This window comes from Cydia fagiglandana, chromosome 5 (genome assembly GCF_963556715.1).
Source record: "Cydia fagiglandana chromosome 5, ilCydFagi1.1, whole genome shotgun sequence".
NCBI lineage: Eukaryota > Metazoa > Arthropoda > Insecta > Lepidoptera > Tortricidae > Cydia > Cydia fagiglandana.
Window position 1 is genome coordinate 4,143,685 of NC_085936.1, and position 20,649 is coordinate 4,164,333.

General features: G+C 35.2%; 1 protein-coding gene across 2 annotated transcripts in view; it reads right to left on the reverse strand.

Moving 5' to 3' along the window:
- Window positions 1-18,892, reverse strand: part of LOC134664300 (procathepsin L-like) — a 29,653-nt gene extending 10,761 nt beyond the window's left edge. The window contains exons 1-5 of one of the 2 annotated variants that reach the window (XM_063520866.1): window positions 18,410-18,892; window positions 18,030-18,150; window positions 17,461-17,648; window positions 16,423-16,530; window positions 15,463-15,894 (exon numbers count right to left, since the gene is read on the reverse strand). In XM_063520866.1, the coding sequence (XP_063376936.1) occupies window positions 15,764-15,894; window positions 16,423-16,530; window positions 17,461-17,648; window positions 18,030-18,150; window positions 18,410-18,848 (987 nt within the window). In that variant the 5' untranslated portion in view covers window positions 18,849-18,892 and the 3' untranslated portion in view covers window positions 15,463-15,763. Of the gene's footprint in view, window positions 1-15,462; window positions 15,895-16,422; window positions 16,531-17,460; window positions 17,649-18,029; window positions 18,151-18,409 lie in introns of those variants that run through there. The other variant, XM_063520865.1, reaches the window with a different exon arrangement.
- Between the last annotated feature and the right edge of the window lie 1,757 nt (window positions 18,893-20,649).

Consider the following 20,649-nt stretch of genomic DNA (forward strand, 5'->3'; position numbering starts at 1 on the left):
TTATGTATATTTAACATTCTTATTCTTAAATATAACATTCTTCTATTGAGTCTTGTCAAGTTTTATCTCAGTAACAAATCTGTTAGTGACAATTTTTTTATGTGATCGTAGAATACTTTCGTGATGATGATGATTATTTCTTTATAAATATTACTGAGTGGAATAATAGATAATAACTGTATAAGTAATAAAAAAATATAAATATGTAATATGTATTAAAGTTTGTACAAACCTTCTCCGTATCCCACCAAAAGCACGGCATGGTTAATTTGTTGTCCTTTGCACAGATTAGGTATTAGTATACCGCTCTTATAATGGAGTGCGTCGTTGGCGTTTATAGCTGCAGCAAAATAATAAAAAATGAGTAAAGAGCATCAATCTTCTGATACTCTGCGATTAGATTTCTAAAGGTTCTTTGTAAGGAAATATGTAGTTTTCCTTAAATTAGGCTACATCTAATTCCTTTATAATGTTATAATGTTTAACGTTATAATTTTTAGTGTTCCGTACAAAACTTTGTTCATGGAACACTTATAGGATCACTCCCGTCTTGCAAATTAGTTAAATGAGTTTCTTATTATTATATCATATCATATAATTATAAAAAATGCAGAAAAATTGTATTGCTGGTTTAGGCGGTATATTTAATTTTTACTCGAGAATGAGTAGCTGAATTTCGTCAATTAAGCTAAGAACTATCATGGCGTATTTTGCAAAAATTCGCTTTTTTTGGTTGCACATAGAAAGTCTGGGTTCGATCCCCAGTGAGACATAACTTTTTGTATTTTTTTTTCACTTAAAAACAAAAAAAGAAATACGAATTCTTTTTATTTTTATTTTGAATAAATTAAAAACTTGGTATTGTTGTTTGACCAAACCGCTGTGTGGCGCTGTCATCGTGCAATAAGCTATGCTCACGAGGTCTACAGCTCACAGTGCCACTAGTATTAAATTCATGTAGGTACTTAACTTTGTCACGTTATATTACAATCCTATTAATGAAGCAAAAAGTAATAAAATAAGGCGAGAATTAATAAAAAAAAAGAATCAAAAACTGTTATCAATGCATTCATTTAAATTAGATCTTAATTTATTTATAAATCATATTAAGACCGCCTGTTGTTTACTTCTGCTTGTGTTTCTGTTTTCTTTTGCATTTCTTTTATTCGAGTGTGCAATAATAGTACATTACTACAGAGGCCGGGACGAAAGGGGTTGCCGGCCGAAGACATATAGACGGCCTAGCGAAGCGAGGCCGGATAGGTCTGAGCGCGGGCAACCCCATTTCCCGCCGAGGTATGTATAGTGCTTTTCTCAAACATGCAATGAAATAAATAAAATAAAAATTCCACGAAACCCAAGTTTTATTTATATAAAAAACTAAAAGTAAACTACACCCAAAATATAACCAACACGTACCTATAACATTATCACGCGTATGTTTTACACGAGTCGTGCATTTTTACTACCCGTATATTTTCATGTATCTTTGATTTTTTCGCCTTGTATCGGTCTGACTGTCGTTTTCGTCACATAAGTTTACATAGTATGATATAGTCTTTCATGTTGATATCATGTTTCACATACATCGTTGCTTTATGCATAGAGTAAATAAGTATAATTTCCACAGTGTTGACGAATTTGTAGTTACATTCATTTAAAATATGCCACAAAACTGTTTCTAATAAACTGTAAGCCATTTTTTTTAGTTTCTCAAATAATAGAATTGCCATAAGCAACCATATACATACTTCGTCTTTGACTTGGCGGCAGAGGCAGCAAGTTATTTAAAATCAATTCTGCTTACGCTGCCAATTCCAACACCCACGATTACAATACAATTAATATTAATTTCATTATTTCGTCGGAACTCATATTAAAGTCAAGAAATCAACATCGCACCATAAATCCAATAAGACAGAATGAATATTTTTCAACTTTACCTCCATAACAATTTAAAAAATATAACTACGCGTGTTTGAGTAGACCTTTTTACCGCTAACGTTTAGATGAAATATTTTAAATGTTTTTATGTGTGTAGTTAAATTTATAATTTAAAATTATAAAATTATAGAATGTATTATTTATTAAGTTCATGTTGATTTTATACAAATAAAACTGCAAATTATAGCAAACATTGTTTTTTGTTTTTTTTTATAGGCGTAGTGGCAGAGTGTCATTACGAACCATAAAGCAAATTATGCCTCTAGTTTTTTTTAATGGATGAATGCCACGATGCTGTGTCACAAATATCTGTGAAATGAAAATTAAAAAAGAGGACTTTGCCGGCCTAGGCCTGCAAGATGTGTATGAAATTCCATTAACGACCTTTTGTCCTAGCCGCACCTGAAACGTCTTACTTCGCAGCCTATTATAAGGAACATAACATCAATATTTCATTGCATGTTTGAGAAAAGGGTATTTATATTGTAAGTACCTTTATCTTTCTAAAAACTATTGTAAACGAAACTTACCAAACGAGATAGGTCCACGGTTGGCTAATTCGGCCTTCAACTGTTCTTCGTCCATTATTTGTTTCTGCACACCGCTTGTGCACTGGACAAGTCCCTTGCTTGGGTCATTTTTACAGTCTCCTTTCTTTGCGTCGTAGGGGACATAATCCTCTTCTTTTTCCAACTTCATTTTTCGTTTAGCTAATTCCCTGAAATTAACAAATGTTATAAGATCAATAATAGCTTTTGTTACTTTGAAGGTTAGGTTAGCTTATAGCTATAACCGCTTCAGGATTATTAGAAGAACGGTAAAAGCAAAAAAACTAATTAAATGACATATTCAGCGGCTGTTATAAGTGGCAAAATAAACCTACAATATGTTAGTGCAAAGTCTGTGCTGTATTAATATTGACTCTTAGTACAACACAATGATGAGTAGCATATATTTATTTATAGAGCTACATCGTAGTTTTTCCTATATTATATTGACTATCTGTTTCTTTTTCTTTTACTGAAGCCCACACTATTTTCGCAAGATTGGAATTAATAATATTAAACAAATTACAAGTATTAAACGTACTGCATAACTTTTTCCATGTATCCTCCTTGACAGGTTCCAACAGTAAGGCAGTCGAGAGCCTGTTTTTCGGACAAAGCTACGAGCTGGCCATGTTTAATAGCATACTGTCCTTCAATATCGCCTGTAAAAAAGTGAAACAAATATATTTTCCAGTGGAGAATTGAGTGTGTTCAAGTACATCTGTACTCTTAGTTGAACCGTAGCGTACTGAACATACACTTACTCATCGAAACTAATGACAATGTTATAATAAAGCAACAGTCGAAATAGTTTTTCGACACAGCAACGTAGTCGCAAAACTTATAATTTATTATAAAAAAATGCCGATCAAGGATAAGGTAGGTAATTAGACAGAATAGGAGAAAGAACCATACCAACAGCACTGAAGATGAAGCAACTGCCACAATGTCCTTGGCTCTTAACATGTGTAACCTTATTTTGTGTTCTCCAGTCGAATGATTCAGGCGCACTATCCAATCCCTCGGTGATTTCAACTTTCGTCAAATTCATATCTTTTGGGAGTTTGAAACCAAGATAACACTCTAATTCGTGAGGCTTCAAGTCAGCGAAGTGATTTAATGCAAATACGGTATCAGGAAATTTTTCATTTTGCTCATTTATATGTTTTAATGTCTTCTTGAAAATTGCAAGCCTTTCGTTATACTCTCTACGGTTGTATACTTTATTATGCTCTTGGAGAAAGTCATCAAACAGGTTCTCAGCGTCTTCCACGTCGTAGAATGGTTTGTCGTATGAAGCCAAGACCGAAGTACTGGCAAGACAGACTGTCACCAGAATAATTGGTACGAACATTGTGTTCGATGATACCTTACTAAAATGTTACCAGTAGACCCACTGACGATGTTGCATTTTTGCGTAGCCTTTTTATATTGAATGTAATCAGTAAAATACTTTAGTTACATCCACGTGTATTTTATTTCTATAAATTGTTGTGATTGCATGAATAATTGAATATTTCACCTGCAATTTTAATATTATCGCAAATACTAAACTACACGTGTAGTTATTGTAACTTTTATTAAAAAATAGCTCAACCAGAAAGCAAAGTTTTGATATTTATTCGAGTGCTTATTTTGAGTAGCATACAGGCAAATGATCCTATAATAGGTTCACGATGGTAGCGAGTGAATCTAATCTAGAATCTTGAGTATAGGACTCAAAAGCGCACTAGATGTAAATAACTTTAATCTCGTGAAGTACCCACAACTTGTCACCTCAGCAGTGAGAACATAATATTATACGGCCTGAAAAAATTAATTCTTCTTCATCACAGATTTTGTGTATCTACTTAAAAACAGTGAGCAAAATCGCATTTTGCTAGTAGTAGAAAATTACCCTTGTTCGAGCTTGTGAGGTGAAATTGTTATTTGTATAACAAGAGAGCAAAGTTTGATATTTCTTCGATGTGCTTATTTTGAGTCCAGTGCAAGCGAAAGATTCTGTAATAGATTCACGAGCGTACTGTAAATAATATATTATGTATTCAGCCTCAAATGTTTGAAATCTATTCTCCTTTCCTCTTATCTTACTTCTAACTAAATAATATTAGACTCGAATTCGAAAGTTAGTTAGGAAGTATGGTTTTCGATGTGTATATATTTTAACTTTACTACTACTACTTACTAGACTGATTTGACTGGAGGATCGATTTGGATGATATTTGCCATGGACAGTCAAGGAAGTAATAAGTTTTTGGCACAAATTTCATTTTTGGTACAAGCTTTTATCGCTGACTGTACTTTTCTTACGACAGACAACTAATACTCATCGAGACAATTCTAAAAAACCCTAACACAATAAGGTTGCGTTGTTTCACCACCGAGTTTCTATGGCCACCTCCTGTCTCCATCATCAGATCAGCTCGATGGGACCATAATATTGCATTGTCACCCGACTTACGTATGTATGCAAAATTTCAGCTCAATTGGAAACCGGGAAGTGGATCAAATGTAACTTGCAAGATTTGATTACAGACAAGCAACGGTCAGGTAAAGCTAAATAAAAGCTTGTAAAAATACAAAAGTAGTGAGGTAGGTATACCTAGCAATGCACGCACGAGAACTTTCCAAAGTTGCGAAACTTTCCACATGAGAAATTCTCGGTAACTTCTGAGAATGTTCTCGAGAACGAGAATTTATTTATTTATCGTAGTTTATACCATGAATATTCACGATAGTTTAGGTGTAGTCCTTACCCCCAGAAAATTCCGACTTTTGGTCGTCCGCTTCCGGTCAAAAAAATGTATGACGGCCCGGCCAAACGGTCAGACTTAGGTGGGGGGTGCTCGACCAAATGTCATAGAGGGACCCTGGCAGTTATTGACGCCGCCATTTTTTTTCAATATGGCCGACTATCTCGGATACTTATGAAAAAAATTTTTTTTTGAAAAATGCTACAATTGCGGGAAAACTGGCCACTTTTATTTTGTATGGCAACTTTTAAACGGTGCGTGATAGGTGGGGGGTGCTCGACCAAATGTCATAGAGGGCCCTGAGACAAAACAATCTGCATTAAAAAAAATCAAAATGGCCGACTTTTTTTTTAATTTTTTTCAAGTTGGTCCGAGCGCGCTGAGATTTGGCATGGCGGGAGATAGAGGCCTCTAGATTCTAATGAAACAAAAAAAAAAATTTGGAAATATACTGTCGAAAGTCGAAATGTTCTCTGATATACAGTGAGAATTTGAGCAACTTCTTGGTAAATTTATCACATCAACAAAATAGCTAACTGTAATAGATAATAATATATGCATAATAACATTTAGTTTTAAGTTATGCCTATTTAAACTTTATTTCAAGTGTATTCTCTTGTTTAAACAATAATTTCCATGTTGCAGGAATGTTCTGAGAACATTCTAGAGAACGTTTCCGCTTTTTGGGAATGTTCAATTTGTACATAGGTAAGATCGGATGGAGGGTAAAATCGTATGATAGCAATTGCTTCCAGAATAGAAGTTATTTTACATCACTAGCAATACAACGTGTGACGCCATTTCATCCCGCACCTCTCGTCACATTGTAGTAATAACCGCTCAGTTGTATCAGTCGTGTGTTGGGAAAAGTCTAAAAAACCGGCCAAGTGCGACTCGGACTCACGTTCCAACGGTTTCGTACATTAAATCCAACACACGCGTGACTGTACATTTTTAATAGGGTTTCCTATCATCTATAGGTAAAGAACTATTTTATGCAAATTTTTTTCAAAATTTTAGACCCTGTAGTTTCGGAGATAAAGGGGGGAATGTTCATGTTTTGTTGGTCAATTTCTAACCTATTTATTTTAAAATTATAAAAAAATATATTTTATAATATCAAAATGAGTTCTTTCATTTGATATGTAACACGATATAGTTTGTAAAACTTTGTTTTTTAAATTTCTCATTTACCCCCAAAAGTGACCCCCATGTTTAAAATTCATTTGTCTACGTTACAATTACAAGTCCATCTTTGGGTCACTAATTTACATATGTATACCAAATTTCAACTTAATTGGTCTAGCTTTAGGGAGAAAATAGGCTGTGATAGACGGACAGGCAGACAGACGCACGAGTGGTCTTATAAAATAAGGTTTCGGTTTTTTTTTCAGGTACGGAACCCTAAAAAGTGCGGAAAAGTTAAAATTTAATGGAAAATATCGATTTTTTTTAATGTATACACCTTTTATTCTCATTACTTTAAAGTTCAAATTACAAATTAGTTCTGTCTTAACCAGAGTTTTTCGGTTTGGTGTCTTGAAAAACATGTAGTACCTACCTTAGTAATTCAACTTTGAGTGTAGATTACGCCTAAACTATTTTATTAACTGGCAGTAAGTAAATTAATAATAAATGTTTGTTTTTTTTTTTGCAATAAACATTTGGAGGTAAAAGTTAGTGAGTTATACCTGTCATACCTTACTGTATCGTCCTATATTATTATACACCTACTGAGGTCAAATTGTGTTTTGTGAAAAACAAATTATAGCCAGGATTCAATGAAAGTTACATGCAACCTTTTGGTAAGTACCAAAAGGTTGCATGTAACTTTTGCTGCGGGCTAGCTACAGCTAGTATAAAAATAAATACCAGAATTAAATAACTGTAGTTGTACCCCAACTTTTAACTGAACTACTCGTTGCTACTTGTATTGTGGCTACCAAATACGATTTCCAATTTCCATATGAAGAGGGCGCGTAAAGTCAGGAAATAAGAAAGATACAAAAGATATGGCGCTCCATACGAACTTTTCGACGAAAGATGTGGTTCTCCCGCGGATTTTTACCGTTTATCTCAATTCCTTCAAATCTTCTGATGAATCTATCTACTCGTATGCTTGTGTTTAAAATTATGCTCTATATCTCCGCCCTTTTTCATACTAAAATAAGTTACTGCTATAATATGCAGGGTACGTACTAATTGGAAATATGATGAAAAGTAGACACATGTTGTTTTCATCATTTTATCTTTTTATGTCGAGCCAATGGATCTAGTTAAAGTCTACTCTTGCATATGTATAGGTGAAGTTTTCGTGTGATTATCTGGGCCAATCATTTGCATTTTATAAGCTGATCGGCGATTAGCTCAAGTCACACCTGATAGAAAGTGAAGACAGAGCCTAAGATGGAGCTCACCGGTTCAGTAATAGCCTATTCACTGTAGCTTTAAAGAGACTAAGGTCATATTTCTCAGGGAATACAGAGGACGGGAGCACATTCCATTTCTTACCAAAAAATCCGCCGCCGTTTAGCCGTCCTTACCAAAAAAGACGACGCAAATCATTTTGTGCGGACAAATGGAATTAACCACGAACGGGTGCATTCGCTCCCCGCGAGTGGACGCCCGATGATGGAAAGGGGAAGGTGGGATCAGGTCATGCAGCTCTTGTGCGCACTCTCAAGAATGCATCCGATAGAACACCGAGAGACATGCGACTCGTCGGCGATGATCGAGGCTCTGTAATTTTGATTTAGATTTTTTTCAGAAATTAATCTCCAGCAAGCTGAAAATTGTCTTAACCTTCATTTGGTTCTAAATTAGTGTAATCCGAGTTTGCTCCATACCAGTAGTTGTGTAAAAAATGTTACTCGTTTTCAGTTTTTTGCTTGTAGTTTAGAAACGGTATATCCGACGGAAAATTTGCTCTAATCATGATAAGAAATTACATCTGAAAATACAAACAGTACCTTAATATGAATTCGTAGTTTGTAAAAAATGGCCGACACTCTATAATTCATTTTTTTTTTCAGTGTCTGTTCTACAACCACCGTGCTACTAGTCACCTTCTACATCGATTAGATTTGACAATCGAAGGTAAAATGTATCTCCCGAGGCTGCGACAAGTTTTCTACACCTCCTGCGATGGAGTATAATAGGATCAGATTATACCCATTTAGGATCAAATGAAGGTATTAAAATGATTTCCAGCTTGCTGGGAACTAATTCCTCAAAGCGCTTGTTTTGGATCTAATTTGCCTAGATATTTTTCATTGCATTTGCTCAGTAATTATTAAATTGTATAAATTCAATATAAAAAAAACTACAACTTTGCATTATAATTAGCTTCCTATTAATTCTTATTTTATCTTGAAGTGACAAGTTCACGTTCGGATTTCTATTTGATTAGTTCTCTTAAAATTTTAGGATAGTGTTCAAGAAAGAAAAGTCAGTTTGAAATTCAAGCCATGATATACCAAATTTATTTGTATCCAATAGTTGAATGATGATGATATTAATTAAACAAATAACAATGATTAAGGAGATTGAAGTAAGTATGCTTCGCTATTAAATTCATTCACGTTGCAGATGGTCAGCATTTATGTGGCTTTGCCATGTTAACCATAATAAAAGATAAAATATGTATGTTAATGTGAGTCAAGATGGCAAAGTGGGAGGAAAGGAACGGAAGGAGAGTTACGCCACAGTGGATTCGGCTATGTAAGACCCAAGACCGCAAGCGTTGACTCCTCGCAATATTCTGAAGTAGCCTTCCTCGCCCCAGACAGTTCCCCACGAATTCTTGATTATCCAGAACTTTTGGCCGTTTTCTGCAAATGAAACATTGTCGAAACGTAAATGTTGAGTACACTTTCTTTATACCCATTCTTACGAGTAACTCAGGATGGAAATGAGTAGAAAAATTCGGAACAGGCACAAATACTGAATAAAATGCAAGGGAACTTTGTGCAAGTAAACCTTTAAATTTAAACAGATAATTATTTCGTCCATAATAGATGACATTGAACCAAAGTATATGCACAACACTGCGTACTCTCTCGCGGTTCATCAGTTGGGAACAATTCGGAGCACATGTATACGCACACTCCACAAATAGCCATTAATCGTTCATCTCCATTTATCAATTGGACTTATGTATATTTAACATTATTCTTAAATATAACATTGAGTCGTGTCAAGTTTTATCTCAGTAATAAATCTGTTAGTGACAAAATTCTTATGTGATCATAGAACAATTTCGTGATGATGATGATTATTTCTGTATAAATATTACCGAGTGGAATAATAGATAATAACTGCATACGTAATAAAAAATGATAAATATGTGGTATGTATTAAAGTTTGTACTAACCTTCTCCGTATCCCACCAAAAGCACGGCATGGTTAATTTGTTGTCCTTTGCACAGATTAGGTATTAGTATACCGCTCTTATAATGGAGTGCGTCGTTTGCGTTTATAGCTGCAGCAAAATAATAACAAATGAGTAAAGAGAAATTAAGGGGAGAGGCCTTTGCCCAACAGTGGGACACCTTATAGGCTTAAAAAAAAAAGAAATACGAAGTTAAAGTGAAAAAAAAATACAATTAGTTACGTCTCACTGGGGATTGAACCCAGACTTTCTATCTGCAACCAAAAAGGCGAATGTCTGCAAAATATGCGATTAAGTGCAGCATCTGTCCAGTTGCTGAGAAATGTGTCCAGGTCGTCCCGCCATCTCCTCTTAGGCCGACCTTGCCGGCGTTTACCTTGTGGCACCCGCTCCGTGGCTAGTTTAGCCCACCTCTGTGGGTGCATGCGTCGTACATGGCCTGCCCAGTCCCACTTTAGCCTGGCGGTTTTTACCCCAACGTCGACGATGCCTGTTTTGGTGCGCAACGTAGTGTTTCGGATCCGGTCACTCCTTCTCACCCCAAGCATGTTGCGCTCCATCGCTCTTTGGCAAACCTTCAGTTTGGTCTTTTGTAACTCGGTAAGAGACCACGTTTGAGCACCGTACGTGAGGATTGGCAATATGCACATGTCGACGAGTCTACGCTTAAGAGCTAATGGAAGGTCTCCTTTCAGTAGTTCCTTAAGAGACCAATAGCTCTTCCAAGCGTTTTGGATCCGTCTTTCGACCTCTTTGTCTTGTCTTTGGTTGAAAGAGACTATTTGCCCCGAGTTCGTCGTATATACTCGTCGACATAGTGCAGGATTCTTTTTTTTAATAGATTATAAACTTCGTATTGTTGATTGATCAAACCGCTGTGTGTCGCTGTCATCATGCAACAAGCTATACTCTCGCGGTCTGCAGCTCACAGAGCCACTCGTATTAAATTCATGTAGGTACCTAGGTACTTAACTTCGTGAAAATTTTTTTTAAATATTATATCACAATTCTATTAATCAAACAAAAGTAATAAAATAAGGCAAGAATTATTAATAAAAAAAAAACGAATCAAAAAATGTTATCAATACATTCATTTAAATTAGATCTTAATTTATTTATAAATCATATTAAGACCGCCTGTTGTTAACTTCTGCTTGTGTTTCTGTTTTCTTTTGCATTTCTTTTATTTTCTTTTATTCGGGTGTGCAATAAAGGGTATTTATATTGTAAGTACCTTTATCTTTCTAAAAACTATTGTAAACGAAACTTACCAAACGAAATAGGTCCACGGTTGGCTAATTCGGCCTTCAACTGTTCTTCGTCCATTATATGTTTCTGCACACCGCTTGTGCACTGGACAAGTCCCTTGCTGGGGTCGTTTTTACAGGGCTCTTTCTTCGCGTCGTAGGGGACATAATCCTCTTCTTTATCCAACTTCATTTGTCGCTGAGCTAATTCCCTGAAATCAACAAAATTGTTATAAGATCAATGATAGCTTTTGTTAGTTTGAAGGTTAGGTTAGCTTATAGCTATAACCGCTTAAGGATTATTAGAAGAACGGTAAAAGCAAAAAATAAATAAAAACAAATTTACATACCGTAAAACGGGGTAAGTAGGTTTCGCGGGGAGAGTTGGGTTATGAATGGGGAGAGAAAGTTTGAGAGGGGGGTGAGAAGAGATTTTAAGGCTACTGCTACAAAAGTAATGTATTCCAATATAAAATGGGGCTATAGTAATACGTATAAAAAAAAATCGATCAAACAATCATCCAAAATCACCTTTGTATGAAAAACCCTCTCACCCCAGATACGAGGCACTACGGGGTGAGGTGGTTTTCCTCTTTATCGTCAAAGTTATGAAATGGAACTACCCAAAATAAAATACAAACTAAAATACAAACGTCCGAACCACTTATTATATACACCATTCAGTTTTCACATGTAAAAATAAAATTTTATCGAGGTTTGAAAGTCAAATTTCACCCAAGTCACCCCATTCTACGGTACTTAACGGTTGTTATAAGTGGCAAAATAAACCTACGATCTGTTACTGCAAAGTGTGTGCAGCTGTATTCTGACTACACTAACAATTTTACTTTACTGACTCTTAGTACAACACTATGATGGTTAGCCTATATAAGTTTATAGAGCTACATCGTAGTTTTTCCTACATTATATTGACTATCTGTTTCTATTTTTTTACTGAAGCCCACACTATTTTCGCAAGATTGTAATTAATAATATTAAACAAATTACAAGTATTAAACGTACTGCATAACTTTTTCCATGTATCCTCCTTCACAGGTTCCAAAGGTAAGGCAGTCGACAGCCTGCTTTTCGGACAAAGCTACGAGCTGGCCATGTTTAATAGCATACTGCCCTTCAATATCGCCTGTATAAAAGTGAAACAAATATTATTTTCCAGTGGAGAATTGAGTGTGTTCGAGTTCATCTGTACTCTTAGTTGAACGGTACCGTACTGAACATACACTTACTCATCGAAACTAATGACAATGTTAGAATAAAGCAACAGTGAAATAGTTTTTCAACACAGCAACGTAGTCGCAAAACTTATAATATATTATAAAAAATGACGATCAAGGATAAGGTAGGTAATAAGATAGAATAAAAGAAAGAACCATACCAACAGCACTGAAGATGAAGCAACTGCCACATCGTCCTTGGCTCTTAACATGTGTAACCTTATTTTGTGTTCTCCAGTCAAATGACTCAGGCGCACTATCCAATCCCTTAGTGATTTCAACTTTCGTCAAATTCATAATTTCAACTTTCGTCAAAATCATATCTTTTGGGAGTTTGAAACCAAGATAACACTCTAATTCGTGAGGCTTCAAGTCAGCGAAGTGATTTACTGCAAATAGAGTATCAGGAAATTGCTCATTTTGTTCATTTATAGTTTTTAAAGTTTCCTTGAAAATCTCAAACCTTTCGTAATACTCCCTTCGGTTGTATACTTTCTTATGCTGTTGGAGAAAGTCCTTGAACAGGCTCTCAGCGTCTTCCACGTCGTAAAATGGTTTGTCATAAGCAGCCAAGACCGTGCTGCTGGCAAGGCAGACCGTCGCTAGGACAATCGGCACAAACATGGTGTTTAGTGATACTTATGATCTTACTAGAACGGTACTAGTAAATCTACTCTGTTGTTTCAATTTTTCGCAGCGTTTTTATATTAAAATTAGCTAATAAAATGCTTAGTTAATTCCACGTGTATTTTATTTCTCAAAATTTTTGAGATTGCATGAATAACTTTCTTAGAATTTTTATCTTATGAGAAATATTCGGTGTGTACGTGTCTCATCGTTGCCACGATTTTACTGCCGTAAAGAATGTATTTTTCAACGGTGGCTTAAATTAATTGAATGTTGATTCGGTCAAATTGTGTTTCTTGAAAAACTAATTATAGCCAGCCTTTTATGAATGTAGTATGATACCTTAGGATATGGTGCTTTACGCACACTAGCGTCCCTTCCCCTCTCCCTGGCGCAACCCCCCCCCCCTTTTTGCATCATATATTAGAACACAATTTAACCGAATCATGTTGTATTCTAATAACTGATAAGACAATGTTCAAATCAAATTGCCACCGACTGAATTGCTGCAATAGAAAAACAATTATCTAGTTCTGGAACGTAATATTATATTTAAACCTATATTACATTCCAGTACTATATAGATATACTGATTGATATATACTGTTTTTACTTAAGGAAAGAATTATCCAGATTCCTCGATCACTCCTGCATCAATGGGGCTGGCATCAATGCTTCACATTCTTCCTAACTTAGATCGCTACCCCCTTTTTATTCAAAATGTAAACAGTATGTACCTAAGCTTATGTTAGAAACTCTCCCTACTTTTAATGTATACTTTAATGTACCTACACCTAGTTATAGTTTTAATATCGTTAAACATAATTTCACCACTGTATGAAAGAGCGAATACCTCCTAACACAAGTGTCAAACTTAAAAGGAGGATTCGACACTTAGGAAAATCCTTATACAAAATAAACGAATTTTGAATTTTTGAATTTTGAATTTTTTCACAGTAAGCTTGTCAAGACTCCCTTTCTTTATTGAGGAAAATTAAGCCTTTGACCACATTGTGATCTAAATAGAACATCCTTACCTAAAAAGTGTTTTTATACTCTCAATTTAAAAAAGTTCGAGTATTTTTTTTCTTAATAACTTCCTTCTTCCCTTTCACACACTTGGCAAAAGATTGTCAAGTAACCTGTTTATAGTAATTCGTGCACCGTCGCTGCCGCCGTCGCCCGACGTAAATTGTAGTCTTTTCCTCGTTTTCTGTGTCTTCTCTCTGTATTGCTGGTTTTGAATTGTAATTTTTCGTCAGTTTTTTTTTGTCTTCACATTAATGTTAGCCTTATGTTACCTAGTTCTTTATAAGTTAAATTCCTACTCCTTACCGATCATCAGCGCTGCGGCTTGCCGTGGCATTACGCTAAGTGGGAGTCCTTTTTTCGTCCACTCCTTTTATACACTCTCTTATGTGCCCACCATGATGAGACATAAATAAATGTATTATATTCTTTTCTAATCAGTTGTAAATATAAATGCAGAAAGTGGACTCCATGTTCTACTCCTGTCGATGTCGTTAGCATAAGAAATCTGGAAGAGAAACGTTTTGGACGATTCAGTGGTAAAGTAGGAACTAACAAATTAAAGTTAAAAAACCAAATTCGCAACTAAGTAGTTCCAGTTTGCATGTGCTTGGAGGATTTTTAGCTTCAACGACGACGACGTCTGAGGGGAATAACTGTTTAACCCTAAAATGCATAGTGTAGGATGCAGTCTACACAACAAAAACATCAAATTGTATGCATGATGATGATATCCTGTTATCCCTCTTAAGGGACATAGGGCTCTCAGAACGGATTTCCATTCTTTGCGATCCAGCGCGGCCTCTTCCAGCTCCGCCCAGCCAAGGCCAACTGATGCCGCCTTTTTTTCCACTGTGTGCCTCCAGGTGGTAAGTGGGCGACCTTGCCCTTTTTCCAGGAAAGTTTCCAGGTCAGCCCTTGCTTGGATAGGTAGTTGTTTGGCCTTCGTAAAACATATCATATCCAGCGCCATTTCCGCAGTAGTATCTCCTTAGCTTAAGTGTTTTGTCCAGTCAGTTCCCATGATTTAATATTGGAGAAGGTCCGTGGCCAGTAGACTCCTACGATCCGCCGCAAACACTTGTTTAAAACCACCTGGAGTCTTCTGGTTATGCCTTGCTTGGCCGGCCATGTCTCGCATCCATACAGGAGGACCGACTTCACGTAAGTTGTATGCGTAATTAGACAAATTATATTTGTTTCTGATGATACAATTGATTCATTTTAAGTTAATTACAATATATATTTACATAGGCCCTTCATCAATTTTCGACGAACCCTAATGGTCTAAGAGATAAGAGCACACTAACTAGAGGGATTTTGTTACTCTATATATTGCAAACCTTCAACCGTCTCAACCGTCTTCAACCTTCTCCGTCTATACTAATTTAGGATCAAATAAAGGTATTAAAATGATTTCCAGTTTGCTGGGAATTAATTTCACAAAGCGCTTGTTTTGGATCTAATTTGCCTAGATATTTTTCATTGCATTTGCTCAGTAATTATTAAATAGTATAAATTCAATTAAAAAACTACAACTTTGCACTATAATTAGCTTCCTATTAATTTTTATTTTAGTTAGAAGTGACAAGTTCACGTTCGGATTTCTATTTGATTAGTTCTCTTAAAATTTTAGGATAGTGTTCAAGAAAGAAAAGTCAGTTTGAAATTCAAGCCATGATATACCAAATTTATTTGTTATCCAATAGTTAAATGATGATGATATTAATTAAACAAATAACAATGATTAAGAAGATTGCAGTACGCTTCGCTGTTAAATTTCACGTTGCAGATGGTCAGCATTTATGTGGCTTTGCCATGTAAACCATAATAAAAGATAAAATATGTATGTTAATGTGATTCAAGAAGGCAAAGTGGGAGGCAAGGAACTGCTTTTTACTCCTTAGATTTGATTTAGAATTTTGCTATGATCTATGATGTGGTGCTTCGTGATTTTATTTTAATACTCAGTTAACATAATAATAGAGAGTTATGCCACAGTGGATTCGGCTATGTAAGACCCAATACCGCATGCGTTGACTCCTCGCAACAATCTTACGTAGCCTTGCTCGCCCCACTGTCCCCACGAATTCTTGATTATCCAGAACTTTTTGCCGTTTTCTGCAAATGAAACATTGTCGAAACGTTAACGTTGAGTGCCTCACACATTCTTTATACGCATTTTTACGGATCACACATGATGGAAATGAGTAGAAATTCGGCACAGGCACAAATACTAATTAAAATGCGAGGGAACCGTGTGCAAGTAAAAATTTAATCACGTAATGATTTCGTCCCATAATAGATGACATTGAACCAAAGTGTAACGCACAACCCTAATATACGTACGCACATTTCACACAAATAGCCATTAATCGTACATTTCAATTTATCAAATTGACTTATGCATTTGGAAGAAAGATATATTATAACAAGCTTCTATCGAGTCTTGTCAAGGTTTATCTCAGTAATACAACTCTGTTAGTAACAAAATTCTTATGTGATCATAAAATAATTTCGTGATGATGATTATTTCGTCATATTCGAATTGTGTCCTATAAATATAACCGAGTGGAATAATAGATAATAATAACTGTATAAGTAATAAAAAAATATAATTATGTAGTATGTATTAAAGTTTGTACAAACCTTCTCCGTATCCCACCAAAAGCACGGCATGGTCAACTTGTTGTCCTTTGCACAGATTAGGTAATAATACGCCGCTCTGATAATTGCCGAAGTCATTGGCGTTTATAGCTGCAGCAAAATAATAAAAAATGAGTCAAGAGCATCAATCTTCTGATACTCTGCAATTGGATTTCTAAAGGTTTTTTGTAAGGAAATATGTAGCTTTGCTTACAATACCCTAAAATCTAATTCCTTTCTACTTTCTTAACGTTTAACGTAATAACACCTACACACACCTACAGGCACCTTCTGGGCGAGCTCGCTCCATCGTAGGCCACGTCTACGCCTCGGCTAGTCTGTGGCCATGAGTAAACCCATGCATAATAAAAAAAAAAAAAAAAAATTTTTTAGTGTACCGTACAAAACTTTGTTTACGGAACACTTATGGGAGCACTTCGGTCTTGAAAATTAGTTAAATACGTTATTTATTATTATATCTTAACATAATTATATCAAAGACGAGGCGTCCGCTATGTCATTTTCTATGAGTATGATGGCTAATCGGTGATCATGTCGTGCTTTCCATAGAAAACGAGACGCCAGAAGCTCCGACCCGGCCCCGGCCCGGTCTACCGTGAGTCATCCTTTAAGGTACCTATGTCGTACAGCAACAGCATTGCTAACGGGTAGGTATTGCTGCAGGAATGTCAAATATATCTAAGAGCATGATAATAATATACATTTCTATATAGATATTAAATTCACGTACTTACTTCGTGAAAATATTTTTTTTAATATTATATCACAATTCTATTAATCAAACAAAAAGTAATAAAACAAGGCAAGAATTAATAAAAAAATGAAATACAAAATGTTGTCATTTCTATCAGCTTTTTTTAAAATTAGATCTTAATTTATTTATAAAACATTAAGAAAGCCTGTTGTTTACTTCTGCTTGTGTTTCTGTTTTCTTTTGCTTTTCTTTTATTCGGGTGTGCAATAAAGGTTATTTGTATTGTAAGTACCTTCTTTCTAAAAACTATTGTAAACGAAACTTACCAATCGAGATAGGTCCACGGTTGGCTAATTCGGCCTTCAACTGTTCTTCGTCCATTATTTGTTTCCTCACACCGCTTGTGCACTGGACAAGTCCCTTGCTGGGGTCATTTTTACAGGTTCCTTTCTTTGCTTCGTAGGGGACATAATCCTCTTCTTTATCCAACTTCATTTGTCGTTGAGCTAATTCCCTGAAATTAACAAATGTTATAAGATCCATGATAATATAGCTTTTGTTAGTTCGAAGGTTAGGTTAGCTTATTAGAAGAACGGAAAAAGCAAAAAGAAAAGCAAATTAAATTACATACTTAACGGCTGTTATAAGTGGCAAAATACTCACGATCTGTTACTGCAAAGTGTGTGCAGCGCTATTCTGACTACACTAACAATTTTACTAATACTGACTCTTAGTACAACACAATGATGGGTAGCCTATATTAGTTTATAGAGCTACATCGTAGTTTTTCCTACATTACATTGACTATCGGTTTCTTTTTCTTTTACTGAAGCCCACACTATTTTCGCAAGATTGGAATTAATAATATTAAACAAATTACAAGTATTAAACGTACTGCATAACTTTTTCCATGTATCCTCCTTGACAGGTTCCAACAGTAAGGCAGTCGAGAGCCTGTTTTTCGGACAAAGCTACGAGCTGGCCATGTTTAATAGCATACTGCCCTTCAATATCGCCTGTAAAAAAGTGAAACAAATATTAGTTTCCAGTTATTTTCGAGTTCGCCTGTAGTCTTCATTGACAACCACTTACTCATCTAAACTAATGACAATATTATAAGAAAGCAACACTCAAAGTAGTTTTTCTACACAGCAACTTAGTCCCAATGATACCTATATAAAACTAACTAACTAATTAAGATAACTATATAAAATTACCGATCAAAGATAAGATATAGATAATAAGATAGAATACGAGTTAAAGAAAGAAACATACCAACAGCACTGAAGATGAAGCAACTGCCACATTGTCCTTGGTCCTTAACATGTGTGACCTTATTTTTTGTTCTCCAGTCAAATGATTCAGGCGCACTATCCAATCCCTCGGTGATTTCAACATTCGTCAAATTTATATCTTTTGGGAGTTTGAAACCACGATAACACTCTAACTCGTGAGGTTTCAAGTCAGCGAAACGATTTAATGCAAATACAGTATCAGGAAACTGCTCATTTTGCTCATTTATAGTTTTTAAGGTTTGCTTGAAAATCTCAAGCCTTTCGTAATACTCCCTCCGGTTGTATACTTTCTTATGCTCTTGGAGAAACTCCTTGAACAGGCTCTCAGCTTCTTCCACGTCGTATAATGGTTTGTCATAAGCAGCCAAGACCGTGCTGCTGGCAAGGCAGACCGTCGCAAGGACAATCGGCACAAACATGGTGTTTGGTGATACTTATGATCTTACTAGAAAGCTACCAGTAAATCTACTGATGTTGTTTAAATTTTTTGCAGCGTTTTTATATAAAAATCAGCTAATAAATTGCTTAGTTATTTCCACGTGTATTTTATTTCTCAAAATTTTTGAGATTGCATGAATAACTTTCTTGGAATTTTTATGTTATGAGAAATATTATGTGTACACGTGTCTCATCGTGGCAGTAAGGAATGTATTTTTCAACGGTGGCTTCAAATAACTGAATGTTGTATTCTAATAACTGATCAGCCAAATGTTCAAATCAAATTGCCACCGACTGAATTGCTGCAATAGAAAAACAAATATCTAGTTCTGGAACATAATATAATATTTAAACCTATATATATACATTCCAGTACTATATAGATATGCTGACTGATTTATAGTGTACTGTTTTTACTTAAGGAAAGAAATTATCCAGATTCCTCGATCACTCCTGCATCAATGTCCAAAAAATGTTTATTAAAATACTCAACTATCGCAATTTTCGTATTAACTAAGTTACCAGGAATCTCTACAACACTACCGACTTCTATCCTTAGAAAACAGACGCAATTTAACTGATGCCACTATTTTATTTAAAATTATAAATAATCTAATAGATTTTCTTAGTATATGACATTTATTTCAGTTTATAATCTAATAGATTCTCCAACTTTGTTATCTAAAATAAACTTCTTTCGTGTAGTAATCGTCCAGCTCGCTCCTCACGTAAAAAATATCTATTTTCACCCCCCACTTTAAGAAAAAATACACAAAAAATTGTTTTCTCTCCCGTGCGCCGTAAATGTATGTACCTATAACAATAAATTTTTGCATATTAACCCTTTTAATGTATCCATTTCATCTTTTAAAAAATGAAATATCTAATTGCTTATTAACACATCCCACGCAATAACTCTTGATAATTGGAACTTTGAATAATGTAAAACCTAAATGATCATAACTATCATAAGGATATAGATTTTAAGAAACTTTGTTTTTAAGAAATTTCTTATTCATTGTCATTTAAATTGTTAGCCGGATTTCGTCGATAACTTAACTGACAGGTTTCCAAAATATATTATATACATATATGTATACAAAGTAATAAATTGTCAGTTGAAATGTTGTGAGCCTGTCTGTTGGGTTGCACGATGGATCTCTCTACCACTCAGTATCAACTCCTATAATGTTTCTACAATATCACTTGTAAACGTCGGCACTGTTTGTCTTCTCTGTAATCCATCCTTTGTATCTTTTGATGTAATGACTGTTTCTTGCCATAATCAAATAAAATAAAACAATAAAATAAAATCAATGTGGCTGGCATCAATGCTTCACAGTAAGCTTGGGCCAGACTCCCTTTCTTTATTGAGGAAAATCAAGCCTTTGACCACACTGTGATCTAAATAGAACATCCTTACCTAAAAAGTGTTTTTATACTGTCGATTTGACAAAGTTCGAGTAATTTTTTTCAAAATTACTTTACACACTTGACAAAACTTTATCAAGTAACCTGTTTAAACCATTTCATGTAATTCGTGGACCGTCGCCGCCACCGTCACCGTCGGCAGTAGGCTAGACACGTAAATTGTAGTCTTTGCCTCGTTTTCTGTGTCTTCTCTCTGTGTTGCTGGTTTTGAATTGTAATTTTTGTCAGTTTTTTTTTTGTTTTCACATTAATGTTAGCCTTAAGTTACTTAGTTCTTTTTAAGTTGGGTCCCACTCCCTACCGATAATCAGCGCTGCGGCTTGCCGTGGGATTACGCTGAGTGGAGTTTTT